This window comes from Peromyscus eremicus, chromosome 4 (genome assembly GCF_949786415.1).
Source record: "Peromyscus eremicus chromosome 4, PerEre_H2_v1, whole genome shotgun sequence".
In the NCBI taxonomy this organism is placed as follows: Eukaryota; Metazoa; Chordata; class Mammalia; order Rodentia; family Cricetidae; genus Peromyscus; species Peromyscus eremicus.
Window position 1 is genome coordinate 68,311,307 of NC_081419.1, and position 27,449 is coordinate 68,338,755.

General features: G+C 48.9%; 1 protein-coding gene and 1 long non-coding RNA gene across 3 annotated transcripts; one reads left to right on the forward strand and one right to left on the reverse strand.

Moving 5' to 3' along the window:
* The first annotated feature begins 14,367 nt into the window (after positions 1-14,367).
* LOC131908383 (uncharacterized) lies at positions 14,368-15,615 on the forward strand. The gene is made up of 2 exons (XR_009378572.1): positions 14,368-14,455; positions 15,165-15,615. It is a non-coding gene; the product is annotated as an uncharacterized LOC131908383 (long non-coding RNA).
* Positions 15,616-19,182: 3,567 nt separating this feature from the next.
* Slc35c1 (solute carrier family 35 member C1) lies at positions 19,183-26,170 on the reverse strand. 2 transcript variants are annotated; one of them, XM_059260977.1, is made up of 3 exons: positions 25,825-26,169; positions 24,089-24,618; positions 19,183-21,083 (listed from the first exon to the last, which is right to left on the reverse strand). In XM_059260977.1, exons 2-3 carry the CDS (start codon positions 24,585-24,587, stop codon positions 20,524-20,526), a joined length of 1,059 nt encoding a protein of 352 aa, XP_059116960.1. In that variant the 5' UTR covers positions 24,588-24,618; positions 25,825-26,169; the 3' UTR covers positions 19,183-20,523. The 2 variants fall into 2 exon arrangements, with proteins under 2 accessions (XP_059116960.1, XP_059116959.1); XM_059260976.1 differs by having other exon boundaries at positions 24,089-26,170.
* Between the last annotated feature and the right edge of the window lie 1,279 nt (positions 26,171-27,449).

Below are 27,449 nucleotides of genomic sequence, written 5' to 3' on the forward strand. Positions count from 1 at the left end.
TTCTGAAACCTCAAAGCCCAACCCTAGTGACACACCTCCTCCAATAAGGCCACACCTCCTAATCCTTCCCAGACAGTTCTACCAACTGTGGACCAAGCATTCAAATATTTGAGCCTATGGAGGGAATTCTCATTCAAACCACCACAAACAAGTAGTTCTTTTAGCCACTGAGCCATCCCTCCAGCCCCTGTCACTTTCTTAATAGATACAACAGGGTTGTATTAGTTCCATGGGCACAGTGAGCAGCTGCTATTATGCAGAACAGGCTTTGCATCCAATTTTGCCTTCCTTGCAATTTCCATGTGTTTTCTTACACATACCACGTGTTCCATAAGTGATGAAGTGAATGAGACTTTTATTAATGAAAAAACAAAATTACAGCAACAATGAAAAACAAAGATAAGCCTAAACAACTCAGTGATTTCTTATGGACACTGCCTGTGAACATCTGAGCCAAGAGGGAGAGCAGTGTGTTCTCAACAGCTAGCGGTGCCGTGGTTCCATCTTGCTATGTCATCGACTTTGTTTGATGTGGCTTGCGTATTCAGGTTGATAAGGATGACTCATTCCACAGAATGGCTGCCTAGCGCTTGGGTGAATTACCTGGGCAACATTCAAGGGCCAGGAAGTCAGTATGAAGAAAGGGTACTGGAGGACGAAGTCCACTTTGGAATTTTGTGCTTTACAATGAGTGTAGAGATACCAGAGAGAGGGCAAACAAGCCTGCACATGACTAAAGAAGCGGAAATTTGAATTCTATTTCGGCCTCCTTAGAGCTCCTCGCCTTCCTGTTCACAAGAGCAACGAACAGCTGCTCCTGCTCCCACTAAAGGCAGAAGGAGAGGAGGAGCGAAGGGAGACCTCGGTACTTCAAGGATGTGACTGGTCAGCTAGAAAGTGAATGCTGTCTGTCTTCCCCAAAGAGCTTTAAAACAAATCGGTTCTGTTTTGTTTGTTTCCTTTGGTCAAAGTCCTCTGTGGAGACGATATGTGACGAATTCCTGTTTTGGAACTGCCCTTTGTATAAATATCTGATGATTGGTGGAAAGGTGACAACGCCGCCGCGGGCGGGGCATGCATGGCGACTTTAAGGTGCTCACGCCATCTAGTGGTCAGACTCGGAAAGTACGAGTCCGTGGGGTTCCTGCCTTAGTGCAGCCGCCAATACACCCAAACCTAGTGACAAAAATAATCGTCCTTTCAACTATCCAGTTTGAGAAGCCGCTGAGCTTTTTGAAAGCACGGAGCGCAACTCCAGAGTCTCTTAGTTCGGTTTTCGGCTCCACCATTAACTAGTAAGTGGTGTATTTACTCGAACAAGCTTCTTAATTTCTCCATGCCCCATTTTCTTCATTTGAAAAACAGAGATGTAGAGAATGACAGGTGCTGTGTAGCATGAGAGCAAGGTAAATGGCAGATGGCTCAAAATTGAGAATCCGGAAGCAGAACCATAAGAATTGGGGGACGCCAGGCGGTGGTGGCGCACGCCTTTAATCCCAGCACTTGGGAGGCAGAGCCAGGCGGATCTCTGTGAGTTCAAGGCCAGCCTGGTCTCCAAAGTGAGTTCCAGGAAAGGCGCAAAGCTACGCAGAGAAACCCTGTCTCGAATAACCAAAAAACAAAACAAAAAAAAAACAAAACAAAAAAACAAACAAACAAACAAAAAAAAAAGAATTGGGGGACAAGGGCTGAAGAGCTGGCTCAGCTGTTAGGGGCAGTTGTTGCTCTTGCAGGGAGCTCAGGTTTAGTCTTCAACAAGCACATCGTGGTTCACAGACGTCTGTAACTCCAGTTCCAGAGGACCTATGCCATCTCTGGAGTCTGTGGGCACCAGGCACTCAAATGGTGCACACACATACATGCAGGCAAAACAATCACATAAAATAAAAAATTTGAACATTTTATTCATAACATTATGTCTTTGTGAAGTGTGTGGGGCGGGGGGGATGGTTTTTCCTATAATGGTAATGGGTCAACCAGGTACCCTAATGTAAAAAAAACAAAAACCAGAAGGAGAAACTTGATTGCATCAACACTCACACAAGCTGACTCTATGTCTGATGGTCAAACTGAAACAGCAAATTTCTTCACCTATTGGTGTTGCAGATAATAATTTCTGGAACAAGACATGAAAAACATCCATTCAGCCAGGTGGTGTGTGGTGGTGGTGGTGGCACATGCCTTTAATCCCAGCACTCAGGAGGCAGAGGCAGGTGGATTCTGTGAATTCGAGGCCAGCCTGGTCTGCAAAGCGAGTTCCAGTACATCCAGAGCTATTACACAGAGAAACTCTGTCTCGGAAAAACCAAAACCGAAACCCAATCAACCAAACAAACAAAACAACAACAAAAACCCCACATCCATTCAGGGAAAGGCTGGTAAGTTGGAGTTTGAAATTGCATTAAATTTAAGAACATCTGCTTATCAAAAACAATAAGAAAGTGGGAAAACAAATTACAGAATAGAGGAAGATATGGTGACCCTAATAACCCCCAAGGAGCTCAAGTCTAAAGCTGGGAGCTGGAATCCTAGCACATGGAGGCCAAGGCAGAAGCACCACAACTCTCAGGCTAGCCTGGGCTACATAGCAAGAATCTGTCTCAGAAAACAAATACTCAAAATGAATGAAAGAGCTGAAACTCAGAATATTGAAAGAATCTTAAACAAAAAAGAGGCATACAGGGAGCTGCTATGAACTCCTCCTCCAGGGGCTTGACTATGCACTTTCCACACACTGCCACCCCAGAGGACGGATGCTTCAGCAGATGCTGGATGCTCTATTTATTCATTGGGAAATATGAAGTAAAAACCACAAGGAGCTACTATTATAGGCACACCAGGATGGGCAAAGTTGGAAGACTGATAAAATCAAGTGCTGGGGGCAGCAAGGAACAGAAACACTGATACACCACTGTTGGGAGTGTAAGTCACCACAACACTTTCCAAAGCAGCCGTTATATTCTGAAAAACCAAACAACCTACAGTAAACAATATTGTAACAGGCCTCCAGACCTTAGCACAACCAACTCCATGATGGAAGTACCATCCAGGCCATAAAACTCTGCACGTAGACAGTCCCATCACCCAAAACGAGAACATAGGCCCAATTTATCAAAGTCCATAGTTCTGGGAAAGTCTCTAAATGTACCAACTTTGCTTTTTGGCTTCTGTAGCTCACTTCTGGCTAACTGTTCACTAACTGATATCAACCCTGGATATGGTTTTTATTTTTAAAAGCTTACTTGGAGAAAGAGTTGGGGCCACCTTGGGATCCCAAACACCCAGGGTAGTTGCCAGCTGGCTAGTGAAGAATTCCTATTGGCTTAAATCTCTGTTTGAGCAGTCTTCTTTGGTGGATACCCCAAAACAGTATACAATATGGCCCAGTAATTTAACTTCTAGCATATACCAAACAAAAAATGAATGTGCGTGTGCCCCCAAAAGACATGTATAGGCATCTTCATAGGAATGTTATCAGTGACAGTTCTAAATAAAAAGCAATGCAAATGTCTGTAAGGAATGAATGGATAAATACATTTACTATACCCTATCAAAGGAATACTAAACAGAAGTAAAAATGAATAATCTATAGTTATAAATGGAGACAGGGATGAGCCTCATAAGCAAAAGAAGCCAGACAGAAAAGATTTCATTTATAAAGGAACATATCCACTATGTGACGTTCACAACCAGGAAAAGTAATGTTTGGTGTTAATAGCCAAAAAAGTCATAACTCAAATGTCCATCATCCAATTGATGGATAAATAAAATATGGTATATCCATATAAAGGGATAGGATTAATCTCTAAAAGGGAAGTTCTGACATGAACTACATCATGGATAAATCTTGAAAACATATTAAGTAGCCAGTCCCAAAATATCATATAACAGAATTCCACTTACGTAAAATGTTCAAAATGGGCAAAACTATAGAGGTAGGAAATGTGTTTTATGGGGTCGGAAGGGCTGGAGAAAATGTATTCTCAGTTACTTAAAAGGCTGAGCCGTGACGATCCCAAGTTCAAGGTCTGCCTGAGCTATAGAGTGACCTCAAGGCCACCGGGGACAACCCAATGTCTCCAAACAAAACTCAAAAAGAGGGCTGAGGGCGAATCTGAAGAAGGAAGTATTCTGTGATGGATGGTAATGACGGTATCACACCTTTGTGAAAAAGCTAAAAACTACTCAAGTGTGTACTGTGAGTGGGTGGGGCTTTTGGAGTGTAAACCATATCTAAACAAATCTGTTGGCAGAAAAATTACAGAGCATTGCCACAGAAATGTAAAATAAACTTTAGCCCAGCATAGGACTTCCAAGAGAAAACGTTCCCCCTCAAATTCTAAAATCCATTTACATGGCTCCCATCAATTTCGCTTTTTTTTAAAAAAAAAAAAATTGGTATGAGGCTCTTTATTTACCTGAATTATGTGACTGGCTTTAGTAATTTTGTTTGTTTTTGAGACAGAGTCTCATTGTGCAGCCTGGCTGGCATGGAACTTGCTATGTAGACCAGGCCGATCCTTAGACTCATAGAGCCTGCCTGAGGTTGGATTAAAGGCAGGTGCTGCCACAACCAGCTAGTTTATGACAATTTAAATAAACAAGTCTGTTGTGTCCACACTGAAGAGACTTAAGTTTGCAAGTTAAAAAACAACAACAAAAACTCATATATGGCATTCGATACCTGGACAGCGGGGACTACTTATTCATAGGACTGGATGGTATGAGGGCATCTATGGAAATTTCTGGAATGGCTGATGTTCATTCTGTGGCATCCACTGGGACATATTTGATTTAGATTTATATTTATGATTCATCCCTGTGTTTGTACATGTGGGGGCTTGAATGGGATACCCCTGTATTCTTGGGGTGATACTGTTGGGGTAGATTTAGGAGGCATGGCCTTGACAGAAGATGTGTGTCACTGGGGGCAGGCTTTCAGGTCTCAAGAGTCATGCTCTGTGTCCTGTGTGCTCTCCCTTCTTCCCGCTATTGGTTTGAGATGTGACCCCTTAGCTCTCAGCTTTGAGCTCCAGTCTCCATGCCTGCCTGCTTGCTACCATGCTTCCTGCCATGATGGTGATGGACTCTATTGCTCTGGAACTATGAGCCCCAAATAAACCCTTCCTTGTGTGAGTTGCCTTGGTCATGATGTGCATCACAGCAAAAGAAAGGTAACAAGACAGCATGAATGTTAGACTTTTGTTTAGACGCTTAAGAAAAAGCAATGCTCAAGCTGGGACTCAAATGATGGATTCAGATTCCACTCATCTGCCCCTGTACTTTTTGTTTTTCCTTCCTTCCTTCCTTCCTTCCTTCCTTTCTTTCTTTCTTTCTTTCTTTCTTTCTTTCTTTCTTTCTTTCTTTCTTTCTTTCTTTCTTTTTTCCTTCTTTTTCAAGACAGGGTTTCTTTGTGTAGCCCTGACTGTCCTGGAACTTGCTCTGTAGACCAGGCTGGCCTCAAACTCACAGAGATCCACCTGCCTCTGTCTCTCAAGTGCTAGGATTAAAAGCATGCGCCACCACTGCCTGGCTATACCTGTCCATTTTAATAGGTTTCTCTGCTAATGCAGTTGGCCAGATCAAGCCAAACTGAAAAAGTGTAACAACAAGTTTATTTGAGCAAAGCAACTCCCAGACGAGTTCAGAGTGAGGTCAGAGAAGTCATAGCCCCGAACTAAAGCAGGGAGACTTTATAGGTTGTAGGAGAGGGGTGATGACATGTCAGCCACAGCTGGGTTTGTGCCTAAGTGTGGTCAAAAGCTGAGCAGTGAGGCAGGGATTGGGGAGGAAGCTGCAGTAGTCGCCAAGAAGCAGAACTGGGCTTTTTGACTCCCTTCCTTTGTTCTAAGGCTCTTTGAGCTGACAGGGTTTGGAGAGAGAGACAGGAATGGGGCTTTCAGGATCGTGCAGAGGGAGGGTGGAGGTTCCAACTGAATATCCCGACCTTTTTGGGTATATAGGCGCTGGTTCAAATCTGGCTACTTCTTTTTGTTGTTATTGTTTTGTTTTTCAAGACAGGGTTTCTCTGCAGCTTTTGGAGCCTATCCTGGAACTCGCTCTGTAGACCAGGCTAGCCTCAAAACTCACAGAGTTTCACCTGTGAGTGAGAGTTTAACTGTGGTGTTCACCCGGGTGCTCCCTGTGATGCTCACTGTGGTGCTCACTATGGTGTTTACTGCGATACTCACTGTGACGTTCACAGTAGTGCTCACTCATGGTGCTCACTCATGGTGCTCACAGTGGTGCTCACTCATAGTACTCACTGTTGTTCGCTATGGTGTTCACAGTGGTGCTCACTTGTGGTGCTCACCTGTGGAGCTCACAGTGATGTTCACGTGTGGTGCTCACCCATGATGTGTCCTGTAGCTTCACTATAACCTCAGTTCTGAACACACAGCATCTGCCCTCTGCACTGTGCATGCTGTCAGGTCCCACAACACCAAGGAACACTGCCTGTGACATCTCAGCACACTATGAATTGGAGTGCTTTTAGTGGGCAGGTACAATTTCTGCTCTTCTGAAACCACCATGGTTAATTATAGGAAACAAAGACTTTTTAATACTTCCCTGTGAGTATTCCTCAGCATACAAGAATCATGTTAGTGCCTTTTGGATTGTGTGTGTTAGAATGTTTGATTTTAAAAACTGTTGTTTGAGTTGCTAGCTTGTGTTTCACTGAAAATCAAATTTGAGCCGGTGAAGTGGCTTCTTGAGTAAAAAGATTCTGCCGTGAGGCCTGAGGACCTGAGTTATCTCCCGGGACCCACGTACAGAAGGAGAGGATCAATTTCTACATGACCTCTGACCTCTGCTTGTGTACTGTGGTACACACACCCACACAAATAAGTAAATGAATAAGCAAATAGAATCTAATAAATGTTAAAATAATCATATTGATTTTGGCTTAGATTAGAACAGAATTTCTGGCAAATGGCCCTAAACACACTTCTGTACAGCATTGATGCTTACAGAATCAAAATATCAGTCAACTCTGAGAACACTGAAGACACTGTACATCCTGCAGCATCAAATATAGCCAAGATCCAATTCTTTCTGTAAAAATAAACAAGCACATCCTTCTCATTAGCATGAAAATTGGCTTTCATTGCTAATGAATGGTTAAAATTATATGCATATAAAGAATTGTTTTGAAATAAATTTATTATGTATTATCAGTAATATCTGATATGCATATGTATTTTCAGTATTTTATCTATAATTATTTTGTGTGTGTGTATGCATGTGTGCACCTATGTGTACGCACATATGCATCCGAGTGCATGCTATGGTACATGTGTGGAGTTCTAACACACACAATCCAAAGGCACTAATGTGATTCTTGTATGCTGAGGAATACTCACAGCAAAGTATTAAAAAGTCTTTGTTTCCTATAATTAACCATGGTGGTTTCAGAAGAGCAGAAATTTTATCTGCCCGCTAAAAGCATGCTTTTCATCTTTAAATGGGTTCTGGGGATTGAAATCAAGTTACCAGGTTTGTGTGGCAAGTACCTTTACTGCTGAGCCGCCTTGTTGGCCTGTGTCCTTATTTAGTATAACTAGATAGCCAGTGTTGTATAAAAATTTCTCACTGAACAATGAATGAATCTTGAGTGGAAAAGTCTAATAGCCTGCTGTAGGGTACAGAGTGTCCTGGGGATCTCCCTAGGAACCGAAGAGGACTGCTGTGCAGGCCACAGGAGTTGAGCTTGGCTGCTGGCAGTACCTGGGCTCCTGTAGACAGGGTTTCACCCCAGCAGGAAGTGGCCAGGGTGCCTTTTCATCTGTCCATCCTAGGTGTTTGCCAGGCTGCCTCAGTCTCTGCTGACCCTGAACTAAGGACAAGTCCATGAGCAAGTGACCACCTTTCTGATCCTTGCCACATCCAAGACCCTTCCAGCCTAGGCGTGGCCATTAGATGTTGGAACAAGCCAGGGAAGGAGTGGGAGGCCGTGTTCAGAACCCTTGGGACTGAGCCATGAGTCACCTCCTGCTCTCAGTTCCTGCCCTGGGTGACAAGGAGCAAGGCCAGACAGTGGACCTTTCATTGACAAAGAGCTAATACAGTAAAGCAAAAGCACGAACAAAGGACAGCCTGTAGCCTTGTTCCTTCTAAACCAGCAATTTCGTGGGTTGTTGCCCATGAAAGAAGAGCAACTGTTGCTTAAGCTCAAGGAAGGAAAGGTGTGTGTGTGTGTGTGTGTGTGTGTGTGTGTGTGTGTGTGTGTGTATTGGCTTTCCGACTCTGATTCTTGCTGGGTGACTTGTGGCAAGGCCCTTAGCTTTTCCAGCTGCAGCTCCCATATCTATGAGACAGAGCTCATGGGGCTGGAGAGATGGTGGAGTGGTTGATCACATATCCTGCTCTTCCAGAGGACCCAAGTTCAATTCCTAGCACCTCCATTAGTTGGCTCACAACGGCCTGTAACTCCAGCTCCAGGGGTATCTGCACCCCTGGCCTCTTTGGGCACCCACACTCATGTGCACATACCCACACAGACACATACATATCATTTAAAATTAATAAAAATAAATAAAAAAGAAAACAGAGTTCATAACCCTACCTCCCTCCTAGGCTATTGCAAGGATTATGTTTGCTAAATTGTGTAGTTTACCCTGCCCTGAGTGTTGAGTGATGGGGGTTAGAATTGTTATGACAACTGGTTATTAGGATTATTATGTCACCTCAGGTGTGTGGTTTTCCCAACATTGCTATTATTTTATTAATTTTTATTTGTATGCCTTCATTATTTTATGTGTATGGTGTTTTGCCTGCATGTATGGGTGTGCCTGGTTCCCAAGGAGACCAAAAGAAGGCACTGGATCCCCTGGACCTGGAGTTCCAGGTGTTGTGAGCCACTGGCTTTGGGTGCTGGGAACTGAACTAGGTCTTTTGGAAGAGCAGCCAGTACTCTTAACTGCTGAGCCACCTCTTCAGCCCTAACTAATTCATTTTTGAGAGAACGCTTCTCTATGTAGCCCAGGCTGGACTTGAACTTGCAGAATCCTCCTGCCTCAGCCTCGTAAGGGTTAGGATTACAGGTGTGCACGACCACACCCCGTTTTTTACATGATGTTGGGGGTAGAACCCAGGACTTTGTGCATGCCAGGCAAGCACTCTACCAACTGAGCCATGTTTCCAGCCCCTCCCCATTTTTTTGTATATGAGTTATTTCACTGTTGTAAAATATGCACAGCACAAATTAACCATTTTAACCAGGTTGCATCATCCCACATAGAAACTCCGTACCCATCAAACCCTGTACCCACATAGATGTGTACCCATCAAACCCTGTACCCACATAGATGTGTACTCATCAAACCCTGTACCCACACAGATGTGTACCCATCAAACCCTGTACCCACATAGATGTGTACCCATCAAACTCTGTACCCATCAAACAGCAGGCCGCCATTCCTTCCTCCCAATGCCTTAGTTACCTCTGCTCTGGTACCAGCTCCTGAAAACTAACCCCCAATCACATAAGTGTCCCTTTGTGTCTGGTTTCTCCCACTTAGAATATTTCCAAGTGTAGCCACGTGTTTTCTTCTGTAGGTGGATACAGCCCCGTGCCACACAAAGGATGGATAGTGGCAGATCTCACAGAGTACAGTGGGCGTCCCAGGAGATTATAATGAAGTTCCTGCCTGTCAGTGATGCTGTGATGTACATCACATAGAAACACAAAGCAGGTGGTTTAGGCAAAGCACCGTGCCACAGTCACAAAAGTATAGTGTATGACATGGGATAATGATGACGAAGGACAATGATGGTCTCCGTGTCTTCTGTACCATGCTTTGTCCTGTGGGTTTGGGGCATATTCACCTGCCATACAGAAGGGGTCTTGGCCTCACACACCTGGTGCCTCAGAAGGCCTTGATGAGGGAGTAACTCCAGCTTTCTCTAAGTGATGAGATTGCTTAATCGGGCCGTTCGTTTCTAGAGGAACTCCTATCGTGAAGTCTGCGTGAGTGTGGTCCGCTGTATCTGTGCAGGGTGTTTTGTTTCATGAGTCATCTGCTGACAGACACTGTGTCCACTTTGGGATCTTGTGTGTAGTGCCACTGTGAATATGAGCACCCTTCTTTCCAGGTAGCTCTATTGAGACATAGCACCTATGTCAAAAAATGCACCCACTTAAACGCATAAGTCACTGCTTTTATTACAGCCAGAGCTATGCAGCCGCCTCTACCATCTAATTTTAGAGCATCTCCTCTCCCCTCCCACCTCAGAGGGAGTGAGTGACAGCCTGAGGCAGCCACCCATCTATTTCCTGTCTCTAGAGGTTTGCCAATTCTAGGCATTTCACATGAACACAATCATATACCATGTCCATGCTCTTTTATGGCTGTCATTTTTTTTTTTTTTTGGAGACAAGGTCTCATACAGCCTGAGTTGGCATGAAGCTTGCCATGTAGCTCAGGATGACCTTGAACTTCTGGTCATCTTGTCCCTACTTCCTGAGGGTGACAATTGCAGATGTGTACCACAACATCATTTTATGCAATTCTGGGGGTCAAACTCTGGGCTTCACACATGCTAGGCAAGCATTTTGCCAACTCAGCCACATACCCAGCCCCCACCATCTTTGTTTAGCATCATATTCGAAGGCTGATACATTGCTACTTGTTTATGCCATGGCCGACTGGCTCAATGTGGGGGCAAGGATTTTCCCAGGCTCCCAGCAAACTCCGGCAGGCCAGCGTGCTGTTCGTGGTTTGTGTGGTTGCATTCTTCAAAAAAACTCTTTTTAAGAGCCTTCCACACACTGGCTACTTCACCAGTACTGGCTAAGTGATGAAACGCACTGGATGTGGTGACATACACTTGTAATCCCAGAAGTCAGGAGGAGGAGACAGGAGAGTCAGAAGTTCAAAGTCATGCTCAGCTACATAGGATATTTGAGGCCAACCTTGGATCCATGAGACACCTGTACAAGGCCACAGAGCTGGCAGGGGGCAGAACTGAGATTCGATCCCAGGCAGTCTGGCCGCAGAGGCAGAGCTGCACAGAGAAAGAGGTTTTCTCTGAGAGCGTGCTGCTGCCCAGTGTGCCCAGTGCCTCCTTCTCAGTCTTTGCTTTGTTTGAGCAAACCTGGCTCTGGCTTCTGCCTTCCCTGCAGGTTCTGGACTCTCCTGCCCAGTCCTGAGAAGTGTAGAACAGAAGCTGCCTCTCCTTCCCAGCTACAGCAGGGAGAGCCTTCTGTCAGTCCCCGCGGGCATTTGCCTCTCCCCGTCTGCCCACCCAGTAGACTCCACTCACTTCTTCCAGCCTTTCTGCTGCCTGTCAAGAAAACTCTTCTCCAGTTTAAGGCCAGTGCAGCCTTCCTGTTGTCCCTCCCTCCCTCCCTCCCTCCCTCCCTCCTCTCCTCTCCTCTCCTTTTGTGGCTTTATTGAGTTATAATTGGCAAATAAAAATTTCATATGTTGAAGGCATATAGTGTAATATTTTGATGTCTGAATATGGTACGAAGTGATTGTTGTAATCAAACTAATTAACCTACTTATCACCTCAGGTAGTAATCTTTTTATTAGTGGTATGGATATTTAAGATTTACTCTTAGCAAATTACAAGTATACAATGCCATATTATTAATTCTAGTCACTATCTCAGTCTTTCTATCCAAATTCCCTCGACCACTAAGCCTGTGTTTATTTTTATTGGACAGTTTGATCTGAGATCAGAAAGGACAGTAGGTACTAGTTAGATGAAGAAAGGAGAAATACCACAGGTAGAGGGAGCAGCATGGGCAAAGGTCCTGAGGTAGGTGGGAACATCGAGGATGGATGGCAGAAGGCTAGCGTGCGGAATGACATAAGTACCAGTCTTCCAGCATCCAGCTTCCTCCCATCCCTGAGCTCATCCATTTTCAGGTGCAGCTGCCTCTTTCACAACAGCGAAATGACCAATCAATCCCTTCCTTTTGCAAAGGAGAGGGAAATCGTCAGGATGCCTCTCCACCATGACGCCTCCCCTCAGCTCACTTTGACCTGAGCTGCATGCTTGCCACTGCCCAGACCAATATGCAGGGATTACTGATGCAATCCAGACCAACAATTCACCCCTGGGCTGGGGCAGAGCCTGGCTTCAGGGAGGTGCGATAGGTACTTTCTCAGCAGGAAGAGGGAATTGTGGGTAGACTTCAGTGTTGCTACCAAATGACTGTGCCTTTCCTACCTATTGACGTGATTATGAGACCTGAGGGATTTGGGGAGCAGATTGGTAGGCTAGAATTCACCACTTGACTCTCTCAGAAGAGATCGTGGAGCCCCCCTGGCAGCATTGTTCAGGATAACAGCCAGCCTTGCTGCTAGTCAGTCCCTCATTCACACTGTTATATTGCAGTAGCAACACCAACCACAGAACTGGTCTCGCAGACTCCCTGTAAAGCAGCAAGAGGTCAGTAAGGAAGGCTGTGGAACTTCCCACCCTGCCCCCAAAGTCCAGGGTTGCGGGACGTTTGAACAAGCTGTAAAGATGCGTCACTGGTTTACCTTGCCTGCCTAAAGCACCTGATTGGCTTAATAAAGGGCTGAATGGCCAACAGCTAGGCAGGAGAGGATAGGTGGGGTTTCAGGGGAGAGAGAGGAACAGGAGGAATCCGAGGTTCATGGAGAGACACCAGTGAGACACAGAGGGAGTCAGACATACAGAATGGAGGTTGGAAAAAAAACCCACATGGCAGGATGTAGATGAATAGAAGAGGGTTAATTTAAGTTATCTGAGCTAGTTGGGAACAAGCCTAAGCTAAAGGCCAAGCTTTCATAATTAATAATATGTCTCCATGTCATTGTCTGGGGGCTGGAGATCCCAAAGAAAGTCTGACAAGAAAGACTCAGTATAATCCAGAATTGTTTAGTGCTACAGGAAAATGGCAGAGGCAGCCAGAGAGATCTTTCTGGAAGCTTGTCTCTGTGGAGGTGGAGAAAGAAGGGCATTGCTAACTGAGCCAGGCCATGGTGGCCTCTCACTTATAGACCTGCGGTCACCTTTGCTCCGTGGGTCTTGTGTGATGCTCAACCTCTCACAGATGTGGCAAGCTTTCAAAGAATTTAAATGCCAAGAGACCTGCACACAGGGCCCTGGGTTGCAGCCAGCACGTATGTTTGCCACACAGCCCACACAGTATCTTACAATCTGAGTTTCCTTTAAAGACCAAGAGACTGAATATAAAGTTCCAGACTTCTGGTTTCTCTTGCAAGGAAGTTCTAGCAATTTAGGCTTGCCATAGTTTGGAGACGGTTACCCCACAAGTCCCCAGTGGGAAGATTTGGACAAAGGGGTGACTTCTTTAAGAGGCGGGACCTAGTGGAGGTGATTGGTCATGATCAAAGTCATGGTGGGACTAATGCTGGTCTTGGGAGTGGATTAGCTCCCACAAGAGTGGGCTGTTATAACAGTCTGGCTGTTCCCAGAGTCTTGCTTCTTCCCTCACAGAGGGCCACTCTTTGGTGCACACCCATGACACCAGGTAACACGAGACACACCAGGAGCACCCTGGACAGATGTCACGCCGTTTAAATCTTCCGACTATCAGAACAAGGAGCCTATGGTCCTGTTGTCTTTATATATTGTCCAGAATTAGGTGTTTTGATATAGCAACACAAAACGAAGTAGACAAGACCACATGCTCAAATGATAGAAGATGACAGGAGTTGGGGAGCTGGCCCTCCAGTCCAGTTCTCTGTGGTACCCACTCAGCCCACATGGATGTAACTGGTGGTTCATGCTGGTGTTCTCATTAGGACTTCATGCCTATGCCGATTACGTTCATCTTCCCATGACGGCAGCAGGAGGGAAGGAGTAGAGATGCCCTGGGGAGGTGAGGGAAGCCCCCACAGGTCAGGTCTCTCCTAGCAGGCATGGAGCTGTCCCAGCAGCCCTCCCAGCCAAATCCCCAGGTCTGGGTAGCAGATTTGATAAGTCTGTACAAAGTCACACTGCTCTTCCTCCAGGAGCTAGGTCATGAATGCCACATGCGTTATCTCATCCTGTTGTTACCAGGGAAATTGGGGTCTCTGCTTGGGGTTCTTAGTCTGGTTAATAAAATAATTTAAAGGCTGGAGCAATGGCTTGGTGGTTAAGAGCATTGTTTGTCCTTCCATAGGACCCAGGTTCAATTCCCAGCACTAGCATGGAAGTTCCTAACTCCAGTCCCAGGGAATGCAATGTAAGGATTCTGTCCTTAATTTCATCATCAGCCTGTGACGGCGTCCCAGCCTAAAAAGCAGCCATGAGCAGTGCGCTGTTTAACCAACATTGGTGCCGTTCAGACTCTGATACACCACCAAGCACCAAGGACCTGCTGTGACCGCTGCCGCCTCTTCCCCCATCCAGCGAGACCGTGAGACCGCGAGACTGCAAGCGAGACCGCAAGCGCATGCGCATCCCTCACGGCCTCCACTGGACCCCCACACAGCTACCACTACTGATACCGTCATGATTCTTCACAGTGAGTCTGCCCTTCTTGCGGCTGTAGTCTGAGCTATATTCTGTGCGACGGACACCCCAGGGGTTGTCCTCAGGCTGTACTGGCAATGGCAGGCACATTTTCGCTCCTGACGAGGGGGTAAATGGTGTCTAGGGTTCAATGTGGACCAACTGCAGTACAGCCTAGCCTTCACCTTCCCTTGATGAAGAGGAACGGTGACTTGAGTTGATTCATAGATCTCTCTCTACTCTTTGGGGACACCCAAGATTTTAGTCTGATCCCGGTTTGTTATTTTAATTTTTTATTTTTCTCTCAGCTACAGACATGAGACAAAGGGGCGGATACGATACATTTACCACCTACATTGGTGGACAGGGGTGGGCACCAGTAAACCTGGCCACATAACAGTGTCGCAGGAACTTCTGCCAGTGAATGGGCAAATAAGAGTTACTTTATCCCCAAGCTTTCTACTAAAGTTCTAAACGCTTCTCCTTCCCCACTTCTGTGTCTGCCACGTGCAACCTTCTCTGTCTGTCTGACTTCCGCCGGCAGTGGGCAGGCTCAAATGGGCGGGCTTGGGCGGTTTCTACGGCTTCTACTGACTCTAGCCCTAACTCATCTTAACTCCACCCACTCATTCTCACATGCATACAGACAGGGCCCTGGTCTTTGCCTTGTCCCTAATTCCAAAAAATAAATTCTCATGCACCACAAGCTTTTCTCTTCCCAGTTCCCTGTTCTAACTCACTGTTCAGCTAATGGTACAGGACCACCACAGAACCGGAGTCCAGAGGTCATCAACATCTTGTCAAACAGAAAGTTCCCAGCCACATCCAGAGCAAATGGATGACAGACAGCATCCCACAATGCCTGTCTACCTTGGAAGACTCCCCCAAGAGCCAACTGACGTCCAATTGTTAGCTGGAAGCAGTTTTTGAGAGGAACGACACCCCTATTCCCATCTACTTGCTTTTTTATAATAAGTGAAAGTCTGGGATGTAAGGATTCTGTTCTTAATTACATCATCAGCTTGCGATGGTGTCCTAGCCTAAAAAGCGGGTGGGCCCTCTGTGTGTCCCTCTCTTTCCTTTCTGCTCCTTCCTTCCATCTGTCCTTTCTCTCTCTCTCCCTCTCCCTCCCTCTCTCCCCCACTCTCTCCCAATAAAGCTCTAAAAAGATAACCATGGCTCGTGACTCTCCTCCAGCACTCTCCTCCAGCACTCTCCTCCGTCAGCATGGCCACCGCCGGTGGCCGCCAGCCACAAGCAGCGCCGTATACCCTACATGCAACACTCTCTTTGACCTCCACTGGCACCTGGCATGCACATGGTGCAAGCATGCATGCAAGCAAAACATCCATACATAAAATTATATATATATATATATATATATATATATATATATATATATATATATTATTTTTTATTTTTATCTATTTTCTTTTAAAGAAAAGCTGGCAGACTCACGAAGCTACTTGGCTATGTCCCTGTAAGAGACTGTGCCAGGAGGCAGGAATTCTGGGAAGGAAAGATATATTATTTAATTGAAGGGATAATTATTCCTCCTAGTTCTTCAGCAATGTGTAAGATGGTTCTGCTTCCTGAGGGTGGTCCTTGGAGACTGACCTGCCCAACTGGAATGCTAGGTCTTCATCCAGGCTGGAGATTCCATTGTCTTGATCTGAAGAAAATGCTTTTACCTTAATGGGCCTTTTCTGCTACTGTGACCCCGTCACTCCACTGCCCTCTGGAAGAGGGAAGAGTGTCATCCTACTCTGCAGATTAGGCAGACAAGGTTCCGAGATGTCAAGACACTACAGTCACAGCCGAGACACGGCCAGGAAACTGAGGCTATGTCAGTGTGATGATCAAGGAAACAGATGGCAAGGCTGACATTTGCTATAGTGTGGATCCTCAGCCACCCCAGAGGTCATCTGTAAGTCGTAGGCTTGGTTACCATGGATCTAGAACCCTTAGGCAGCAGTGCAGGAGTGCCTAGTGAGAAGTCCTTAGTCATCAGGGTGAGCCCCCCTTTTCATGGGCTCTAGCTATGAGGTCAGTGATTGTGATTTTGCTTCATAATCCAGCCAAGATGTGCTGCTCAACACAGGCCCAAAGCAGGGCCATTAGTCATGGACTGAACTCACAAATGGTTAGAAAAACATGCCCTTTCTGGAGTCTTGCTATATTGCCCAATGTAGCCCGAATTCTAATTAGTCTTAATAATAAAAACCCGGTGTCAGCTATCAGGGTGAAAGCTGAAAAATCAGAGAAGCAGAGCAGCCAGCCACTGGAAAGACTTCTTACCTCTAGGAATCCTCAGACTGAAAAGGCCAAGCTCCTGTCTCCACCCTGTCTTATCACTTCCTCTCTCTGCCCAGCCATATCACTTCCTGTTTCCACATCCCAAGTGCTGGGATTAAAGGTGTGTGCCATCACTGCCTGGCCTCTAGTGGCTAGCTCACACTCTGATCTCCAGGCAAGCTTTATTTATTAGAGCACAAACAAATATCACCACAGCCCAAGCTATCCTCAAACTTTCTCTCTTCTGGCCTCCTCCAGAGTGCAAGGATCATAGGCAGAGCTATCCTGCCTAGCCAACCATTTCTCATTATAAGTTGATGAACTCAGGTATAGTCGAGACAGTCACAGAAAGCTGCCTAGACAGACTGCAACTTGGGCTCAGCTAACTTCAAAACCTAGAAGTTCAAAGAGTGACAAACTGTTTTGACCGGTGGTATTTTTTTAAGATTTGGAATTTGGGGGGGCCTTTTACAGGTCTCTCTAGTCCTGTGTTTACCACTCTTATGCCCAGATCTCGGGACCCCCAAAAGACCACCATGGAGACTGAATCTTGCATGTAAAGGCAAAGAGCCTTTATTTTCAAGCTCCAAGGGCTTGGTCTGTCTGTCCCATGCATTGGTGGGAGCAGAGAGCCCTGAGCCCAAGCAGGGTAGAGGTTTTTTTTTTTTTTAATCATAGCAGAGGTTGGGGTGAGGGGATTTCTAGGGTTCAGGACCCTGATTGGCTGATAATTGTCTGGGTATCTTTAAAACAAAAATATAGGTACGTGCTAAACTCAGGGACATCTGGCCACCTTATCTAATGGTTGGAATGTTTGGGATGTTAGGTACTTCCCCCTCCCTGGGTGGTGTCAGCTTATGGCTTTTCCTGGATCTGGGTGTTGCCTGCCAGTAAGCCTGTCACAGAAGCTGTGTCTGGGCCCCTAAGCCCGTCATGGCAGCTGTGTGGTCAAGCTGTTTGGGGGCCCCTCCACACCACCCAGATGATAATGCACGAGGATGATTTGGTTAGAGTTTGCTATGGCGAGGGAGTTGGCCACCATTGCTAATACAGTAGCTGGCAGAGGTGGGCAGAGAAGGGAAGAGGCCTGCTGGGAAGAAAAGGCAGGCTTCAGGGCTGCCACCCTTGGACAGACGGCCCAGGGGGTGCCGGCAGCAAGCTAACCGGGGGTGGGCAGGCTAGGAGGGCGTGGGTTCTGGCTTGGGAGTGTCTGTCCACGGAGGAGGTAGCCTGAGGGAGGAGACCTGACTGTCCTGTTTCGACACTGCAGAGGAGGCTGGCTTTTGGTCTCGGTGGCTGTCAAGGCTGTGGGTCGGAATTCTATGGCCACTGATGATTTGGCCATTATCTGTGTGTTCACGGAGCGTCCCAGTGGGCAGACAGGGAGTCTGCTCTGTGCTGTGAGGTGTTATGCTCACCTCTCTGTACTGGGAAGCCCTCATCGGTGACAAGAGGATGCTACCAGAATTTGTCTGGAACATGAATGTACATCAGTGTTTAGACCAGTGCCTGGCACACGCTAAGCCTGCAACAGACTTTACTAATCAATCATTACCACTTGTGTGTGTGTTCACGTGTGTACACATGCATAGATGTGTGTACATGTGGAAGCTAGGAGTCAACCTTAGGTATCATCCAGTGGTTTTTTTTTGAGAGGTTCTCCCGCTAGGGCCTGGGTTCACCAATGAAGCTAGGCTGGCTGGCCATCGAGCCCCAGGGATTAGGCTGAGCTGGCTGGCCAGGGCTTCACCTGTCTCTGCCTCCCCAGCGCTGGGACTACAGGTATGTGCCACCATGCCTGTTTTTTCCCCCGTGGGTTCCAGTGATGGACCTCAGGTCCTCGTGCAGGCTGGCTAGACCCGTAGTGACAGGACCAGCTCCCTAGCTTCATAGCTTTTTTGTTGCTTTTGTTCTGTTTAAGAGCAGTTGAAGGAAGGCTTTTACTGGGGGTAAAGAAACACACACAGCAGCCACACTGAACTCTGTTACTTTTCTCTACACAAGCCTCTCTGAGCCTCAGTGTCCTCATCTGTAAAATGGGGTGGGGAGTCAGTGATGGCTCCCACCCCACACAGTAGGAATGGCTGTGGAGATGAAGGGCAGGTGGGCAGCTCTCAGTGCCATGTCTGCCCTCAGTAAAGTGCACAGCCAGTGGCAGCTGGTACTAATGGCAACTTCAACGCTGGCCACCCACTTCCCAGAGTAGGTATATGGAGGATCCTTGTCCTAAGAGATTCCAGGCTCAGGAAGGCTGCCTGTAGCTGGGTCCCTGCAGACTTGGCTTTTATATTTCCACTGGGCCCTGTGTCCCTCACTCAGTCCACACACACCCTCTATGTCTTTTTTTTTTTTTTTATTATTAAATCACATACAACTCAGGGCATCAGGCCCCACCAACTTCATTAGAACCTGGGATTGTGGGAAATAGGAATCAAAGGCTGGACACAGTCTCCCCACCTTTTTATGACAGGAACAAAAACATCAGACATTACCCCAAGGAAATTAGGGTACAAAAGGCAAGAGAAGGGACTAGGGGAATGACGCTACCCTGAGGTTATGAGGGTGTGGTGCTGGGGTTATGGTCTGAGCGCTTCTGTCCCCGGATTCATGTTGGAGTCTTTATGTTGAAGGCTTTGGAGGTGATCAGGTCATGGGGTAGAACTCTCATGAATGGGGCTAGCGCTCCTATATAAGAGGCCCAAGGTAGCTTGTCTGTACTTTTCCCACATGAGTGTGTGGACAGAGTGTTTCTCAGAAACACTGGGTCTATGGGTGCCTTGATCTGAGCTTTGCTGACCCCAGAAGAGTTATAAACCAACTTCTGTTCTTAGCCACCTGCTCTAGGCTACTTTGTGATGGGAGCCAGATGGGCTAATTCTGAGAATCAGTGGGCTCCTTTAGCCCCAGTCTCAGAGAACATAAAATGTCTCTTACTGTCATGAGGGGCTCGGGGGTCCAAGCACACGGGAACAGAGGCTAAGAGTGGACCCCACTACCTACCTGCAGATGGAGGTGTTGGGGGAGGCCGATGATGGAGAAGAGAGTCCAGAAATGGAGTACAGCTAGGTAGCTGGGCCAAGTGCTGGAGAAAGGGATGGTGACCCCTCTGGGCCAAGAGAAGCCAGGTAGTAAAGCTGGGGTTAGGGGCTGCGGAGGGGTTCATCACCCTACTTAACCTGTAAAAGATGTGTGGCTCCCCCGTTCTAAAGCTGCAAATATGGAGTGCAGAGGTGAATGTTTGCTTTTTCATCAGCCACTCCTGGCTGCAGCCCCCATAAGTGGGTCTGCCATACCCATCCACACAGAAGAGGGCAGAATGGCCATTTCCTCCCTCGGCCAAGCTCCCACCTCCCTCCAAAGGCAGGCTGGGGTGTTCCTGATGTTAATAGCACCTGACTACTCTACCTGCCCTGGGTCCCAGAGATGTGGAGTCACCCAACTCCCTTCAACTAGCCATAGTGGAGTCACAACCCATCTCCCTTGTGATCAATCCAGCCCTTTAAGGCTGCGGCTGGTCCCAACCCCAGAGGCGACATGGAGGTAGACAGGCCCCAAGAGGAGGCAGGAAGGGGTGCCACTCCCAGGAGCGTTTCCCCAAGCCAGGTTGGGGCGGACAGGAGGTTTGGCAGCTTTTTGACATTCCCAGGGAAGACCCTGGCTCCTCTTAGACTATATTCCAAGGAGGATGTAAACAATATTGTCCAGGGCCACACCAGCTGGCTCTATGGGAAGCCTTCAGTGCTGTGAAGGCCCTACCTGGGCTCAGCCCCGGGTCTCTGAAGGAGCTCACACCCCGACGGCACTCTTCTCGCTCTCTTTGGAGCTGGGGTCCTCCTGGGTCTTCTGCATCTCCCAGCCCCTGACCCAGGTGTAGGCGGAGGAGCCACCCAGCACCATCAGGTTGCTTGTCCACCACAGGAAGCTCTTAGTCTCTTCATAGTAGAGCACGGCCAGTACCGTCTGCGCACAGGCCTTGGCTGTGCCTGACACATTGTGGGTCAGGGGACTGGTGAATTTGATCTGCAGCCCCGTCACATAGCCGATGGCAAAGCCGAACAGGCCACCCAGCGTCATCATGACCCAGAAGTGGGCACTGTCCAGGTGAGCAAAGTCAAGGAGGGCACGGAGCTCGCCCAGCAGTACCATCAGGGGCAAGAAGAGCACACAGGCATTGACGTTGTTATAGAAGGTTAGGCGCCAGATACTGTTGTCTACCGCTGGCAGCACCTTCTTGGTATAGATGGCATTGAGGGAAACGCAGAGGCTGGCCAGCACCCCGAAGATGGTGCCCACCAGGGACAGGGTGCCCTCAGCTCCCTCTTGGTCTATACCCAGCCAGAAACCACCTGTATCAGAGACAGAAGAGTGACAAGGTGAAGAGGGATGAGAACGGGAAGGAGAAGGATGAGATTCTGATACCACAGTTCAGACTGTTCTGTGGCCCTTACCACCAGCACATCCGGCATTTAATCCCCCACACCAAACAAGGGCCGAGGGAGTAGAGGCCAGAATGAAAACCTGCCTCTCCCCTTCCCCTCCCCCAGCCACAGTCTAGCAGCGGGGAAGGTATAAGGACAGTGTGGCCCCGTTACCTCTCTAATTATAATGGTGATCACTGTAATTAGGGCTACGACATGCCTGCAGGGGGAATGTTCTACAGGAGGAGGGCCAGCTGGTGGCTAAAGTGACCTTGAGCAAGCGACAAGACTCTTGGCTTCGGCTCCCTCAGTGTGAGCATGAGGTCAGAGCTGCTCCTGGCCTGATGTTGCTTGCAGAGTCCCTTGGGGACTCTACACTCTCGGGTCTCCTCTGTTCAAGGAACCTCCATGGCTCCTGGGCCACAGCACTGGGCTTCCCGCATCTGGCCAGCACTTTCTCTGTGACTCGATGGCCTCAAGCCACCTTCTCAGCTCCCCACTTCTCACTACAGAGCTCTGTGTGTCTGCATCCAAAATGCTAGTCTTTCCAGGGATTCTACCATTCTTCAGGGCCAAAGCTGGCCTCTCCGGGAGAATCCCTTCTAGATCCACCAAGTACCCAGGCCTCTTCCCAGTTTCCTGCTTCCTGCCCTTTAACACAACGCTCTTTGCCTGCCCCTGGCCGGTAGGTGCCTGTCCCTGGCTGGTAGGTGCCTGCCCATGGCAACACTCTGGTCTCTTTATTTAGATCCTGCATTCTCGCAAGGCAGAGGCTTACTGCTTCCATAAGGATCAGGAACATAGAATAGCAGGATCAGCACAGGCATCAGAGAGATCTGGACTCTGACTGCTCTGTGATTTTGAAGCTGAGCTACCTGGGAGAAGTTACTTAACCTCTCTGAGTTCCAGTTTCCTTCCTCTATAAAAATGGGGGCCATGTTCTTGCTCCCATGTTAACCAATCTACTCTTTGTCTTGTAACTAAAATGATCTTCCTCTGTGGCTCCCCATTGTCCCCAGGAAAGACTAATTCTATTGTGTGTGTCCAGTCTGTACTACTTGGGCAGCCTCATGTCAGGAAGGACTCCTCAGTAAGTCTGCTTAGATTGCTCCTCCTGCTCCCTACTCCCTCTAGAACCCCCACAGAGTTATCAGAGACAGGCCCTCCCTCACAGAAGGGGGGGGAGATGAAACAGATGGGGCCAGTTCTGGGGGCAACAGGGTTCCACTTTTCTGTGCCACTCAGGCGGCCATGCCTCTCAGCCACCTCACTATCAGCTACTGGTTACTTTGGGTACCTTCCAGCATGTAAATCCCCCCACTAGGGGGCCATCCCCTCTAACCCGGCAGGGCTGGTAAACTAAGTGGGATCCCAGGGTACCTTGTAGGACAAAGGAAGTAAGGAGTACCAGTTCTCTTAGGATGTATGGGGGGGGGGCAGGTGGGAGTCCCCCAGTGCTGACAGCTTTTCACCTGCCCTCTCTCTGGCCCAGACCCCTTACTGGATTCAGGAGCTGCTCAATCAGGGGAATATTTCTAGGGCAGATGTATGCATCGGCCTGTCCCTACATCCAGAGCTCCCAGCCTGGGCCCTTGAGACACCAGAGAAGACTAAGTAGGCCAAACAAGACAGACTAAAGAACCTGGGCGGGTACAAATGAAGGTCACATTTCCACCTGAGGGAACAGATGCCCTGGTCTCTGTAAGCCAGCAGTCACTTAACTCAACACCCGCCAGGCATGTTCCCTAACACATGCTGTCCAAGCCAAGAGCCCCTAGCTACATATGACTACTGGGCACTGCAAAGATGGTCACGGAATCAGGTTCTAACTCCTGTAGCTGAGGAGCTAGATGTTTAAAAGTTCGTCTGAATTTAAGCACGTCTGGCCTGTAGTTATTGTGTTTGACTGCATAGTGCTGACTTCCAATGGGCTGGATCAAAGCAGACTGGCTTGAAACCCAGGCCAGGGAGTGTGGCCAATCTGGGATGGCATCCCAGACTATCTTAGTCGTGGGGCCCTGGCAAGTAGCCTAGCCTCTGTGAGTTTCCGTTTCCTCAACTGTATGGAGAGGACCACAGGGATGCCGCCACCCAGAGGGCTTCTGGGTAAAAGAGGATGCTACATGTGTAATGATCAGCACAACACTCACGTCTGGAAAGACAGTTAAAGCCTCTTAAAGCATACATACAGGACCAATGAAATGGCTCAGTGAGTAAAGGTGCTTGTGCCAATCTGACGGTCTGAGTTCAATCCCCAGCGCCCATGTGGTGGCAGAAAGGGCCAATTCTCAAGTTGTCCTCTGATCTCCACCCATATACTGTGGTGCACCCCCTCTCGACACACACACCAAAAAAAAGTAAGAAAAAAATTTTAAACATGTCTACCCACTATTTCAGATGTTACCTCAAGGTAGCAATGTCAGAGGGAGACAATGAGCTTATTAAAAGATGCTCTGTCCTCCTTAGAGAGAACTGGACAGACAATCAGGATCCTGGAGCTCTTGAGAAAGAACAGTGGCATGGTGGCCAAAGTGTGATATGTTTAAATCCCAGCTATGTCAGTGATTAGCTGTGTGATGCTGGTCAAGTTACTTAGCCTCTCTGTGCCTTGGATTTCCCTCTGTAAAATGCAGACACATTAGTTGAGTTAACATGGATCAAATGCTTAGATCTGAGTGCCTGGCACATTTTAAGCATGCAAGCAGGGACAGTTGTCTCTGCTGTAGCAGTTGCTGCTAACATTATTATTTTCACCCTGGCTGGGTCCCTAACTTGCTGAGTGACCATAAGGAAGTTATTTGTTCTCTACAGGGCTCTTCCCAGGACTGATGATGCAAGGGACCTGGGACAGATAAAGTAAAGGTACCTACAGTGTTTTCACCTTTAAGGTACGCTGCCCATCCTGCTGCCCACAGCTCCCGGACCCCACTCACCAATGATGATGCCGCATGTGAGCAGGGCATAGAAGGAAGTGGTCTGTTTGAGCAGCAGGTAGGACAGAAGCACGTTGAACACGGTGGTGAGCGAGCGCCCCACGTTGTAGAAGGCCACCCCCACGTACTTGAGGCAGAGGTTATTGAAGCTTATCATGCCGATGAAGACCACCGACAGTGGCAGCACACTGCGGGCGACCTTGAGGTCCAGGTGCAGAGTAGGGAAGTCAACGGTGCCAGGGCAGCAGGTGGCCAGGGTGCTGAGGCCTTTGCACAGCAGCGAGGTCACCAGGCACTGGTAGAAGGTGACGAAGATTGGGGTGTCCAGCTGCAGGGAGGGGCTGTCCAGCAGGTACTTGTTGAGGAATACCATGGAGATGGAGGTGACCCAGTAGAGAGAGACCACCAGTGCGATCTGCAGCGCCCGCAGCAGAAACGGCTTGTTCCTGCTGTCTGCATCGGCCTCCTCGGAGGCAACGGAGGCTCCAGTCAGCGCCATGCGCAGGATCCTGGACCGCTTCAGAGGGGCCCTGTTCATGGTGGCAGAAGAGCTGGGTCACCCCACGGCCAGAAGCATTCCCTGGTCTACAGGGCGCCAAGCTGCTAGGGTCTGTGGGTGCAGGCTTCAATTGTCACACGTGGTGACCTAACGGTCCCCTCCGTCTTGGATGAAGTTCTGCTTCCGGATTTGCCCAGATGCACCTCTCCACATCGCGCTCGCTCCCAGAGGAGGCGGTCATGAGACAAGACCCAGGGAAAGGAGAAGGGGCCTAGCTAAGGGTGTGGGCCTTGACAACCACGGCCGGCTGGACGACAGGGGGCTGGTGCCTAATAGGGACTAGTCGCAGGGAGAAAGGAAGGGAGGGAGACAGAAGGGCAGGGTGGAGGAGGAAAGAACACGGCGCGGACCTCGTGGGAAGCGGAGCATGGGCTACGTGGAGGGCGGGCTGCGGGAGCGCCCGGAAGCGCTCGCGCCGAGCCTACGGGAGGGCGGGCTGCAGGGAGGTCACGGAGGCTCAGGGAGGTGGCCCGAGGAACACTGACAGAGAGGTACGGGGGTGCAAGCCCTCGCCGAGGCCGCGAGCTGAGTGCGAGTTCCGGCTCAGCGGGGCAGGTCCCGGAGGGGCGGGCCCAGCGCGCATTTCCTGACACGCCTCCCGGAAGCCTTAAAGGGCCCGCTCTCCGGGCCTTTCGCCCTTCCCGTGGCCGCCAGGACATCAACGCCAGCCCGGAGCGCGCCAGCACGTCTGCACCTGTGGCCATGGTCCTGCCCTCTTCTTCTGGGAACCTCCGGAGGCCAGGGGAGGGTTTGCAGGTGCTGGAGCCTCTCCCGTTTCCTGGAAGGACTCTGTCATTCTCCCCGCCCCCCGCACTGTCAGTTCCGCTGGCCCCTTCAGATCGACCAGACTTGGTCAGGTGCATCTACACCATCTTCCCAGAAAATAGAATACCACCCCTCCGCTTCTGGAGACCCCCACAACAGCCCTTTGCTCCCCGTCCCCCGAAGCCCAGGCCATTCGGGAAGACCTTGTTGCAGTCCTCTCCTTTCTCCCTACCCTCATTTTCACCCCTTCCGAACCTAGTCAGGAGGACCGCGGTCCCAGAGACCCCAGCAGCACTTCCAGAGGCTGGAAGCCACATCACCTCCGCCCGATACAGTCAGTTCTGGACTCCCAGACCAGAGCCTCTCGATGCAGCAACCCGTATCCGGGATCCCTTCCCCTTCCAGAACGTACCGTCTGTCCGTCCGCCGGACTTGGCTCCGGTGCCCTAGCGCGCGCTCCTGACTGGTGCAGGGGCCTGGCGCTCACCCCCGCGGTGCCCTCGGGTGTACCTGCAATGCTGCCCAAGCCGCGCCCCCAGTACAACTTCCTGCTTGCTGTCCCCAGCGCGCGCGCCACGTCGGGCTCCGGGGCGAGGTGGGGCGGTGACCCAGGGAGCCCAGCCAGAAGGCCCCTTTCCTCTATCTAAGAACAACCCTGTCTCCCACTTTCCGCCCCAACCCTCCTGGGACACCGTCCTGTTACCGTCGCTGGCGCGTCCCTTGACAAAGCTGCATTCCTGGCTCTGCGGGTCCAACCTGATGCTTCCAGAAGGGCGTGGGTGGGGGAATCGCTGAATGCTGCCACTACCGGAGGAGGGTACCCCTCCCGGTCCCGCGTACCTGGCTTGAGTGGGCCACCAGCAGGTCTTTTACTCCCGAGCTGGGAGGACTGACTTGTCTGTGCCTTCTTCCTAGCACCAATGTTGGGTGGGCAAGTTTGTCCCAAGCCAAGCTGCCTTCATTGTGGAACTAGCTAAAGCAGTGGGTTCCCTGCTTGTGTGGTTGACCATAAACATGTCTTGTTTAAAATATTTCAAATACTATGATAAAGGGCCTGTAATCCCAGCTGAGGTAGGAAGATCAAAAGTTCAAGGGCTACAGAGAAAATTAAAGGGCAGCCTGGGCAACTTAGTGAGACCTTATCTCAAAATAAAAAGTGGGTGTGGGTACACACAGAGAGACACCGATAAAAGGTTGTGGCTGTAGTTCAGTGTTAGAGTGCTTGCCTGGCATACACAAGGTCCTGGGTTCAATTCCCAGTACAGCCAGGGGAAAGGGGTGGGGGATCAGTACTACTTGTCAAAATATAAACTTGAAACACATTTAGCTATAGATGTGCTGGTTTTTATGACAGCTCCTCTCTACGCTGGCATAGAGTGGTACAGGTGGCCTCTGTCCAGCCTGAAGAGACAAGTGCTACTTCAGGAAGAGGGAGGTTCCTGCAATGTCTCAGAAGAAACTGTACATGGGAGCAGAGAGGCAGCCCTGTGTGCCTCACCAGGGCCTGCATGTGATTTATTGTAACTAAGTAAGGGTATCAGGGGAAGTATTTGTGAGAACACTATCGTGTCCACAGAATTCTGCCCTTTAGGGGAGGCTTTTTGTTGTTGTTGTTTGTTTTTGTTTTTGTTTCAGGGCAGGCTTTTTAAGGTACAATTGTCAGGCCTGCAGCTGGGGAAGGGAGCACTCACAGAAAACATTGCTCAGGACTCTTATCCTCAGGTCACAGGAAGTTGGACTACGGGCATAATTTGTTCATCTTACCAATCTCATTGGTAGCATTTTCCAGAAAGGAGCTTGTTACAGGTGGCCTAGATAATTACGTTGAATTTTTGAGTGTCAGCCAGGGAGCTCTTTCCCTGCTCGTGAGTGTCCCCTCACTGGCCTTTCTCAGGAGCTTACACGCAGTCACCAGCACAACTGCAGGGGATTGAACAATTGGAAGAAATTGGCTATCAACCACTTGCCTTTTTTTTTTGAGAGGACTATTCTGAGTCAGGCAAGCTGGCATTGGTCTTCAAGAAAAACTGGTCTGTT

What these genes read in the sequence shown, in the direction of transcription:
- Slc35c1 (XM_059260976.1), bottom strand. Translation starts at nt 24,626, where the DNA reads ATGAACAGGGCCCCTCTGAAGCGGTCCAGGATCCTGCGCATGGCGCTG. An exon ending in CACATGCGGCATCATCATTG is followed by an intron (nt 21,084 to 24,088) that starts GTGAGTGGGGTC and finishes TCTCTGATACAG; the next exon opens with GTGGTTTCTGGCTGGGTATA.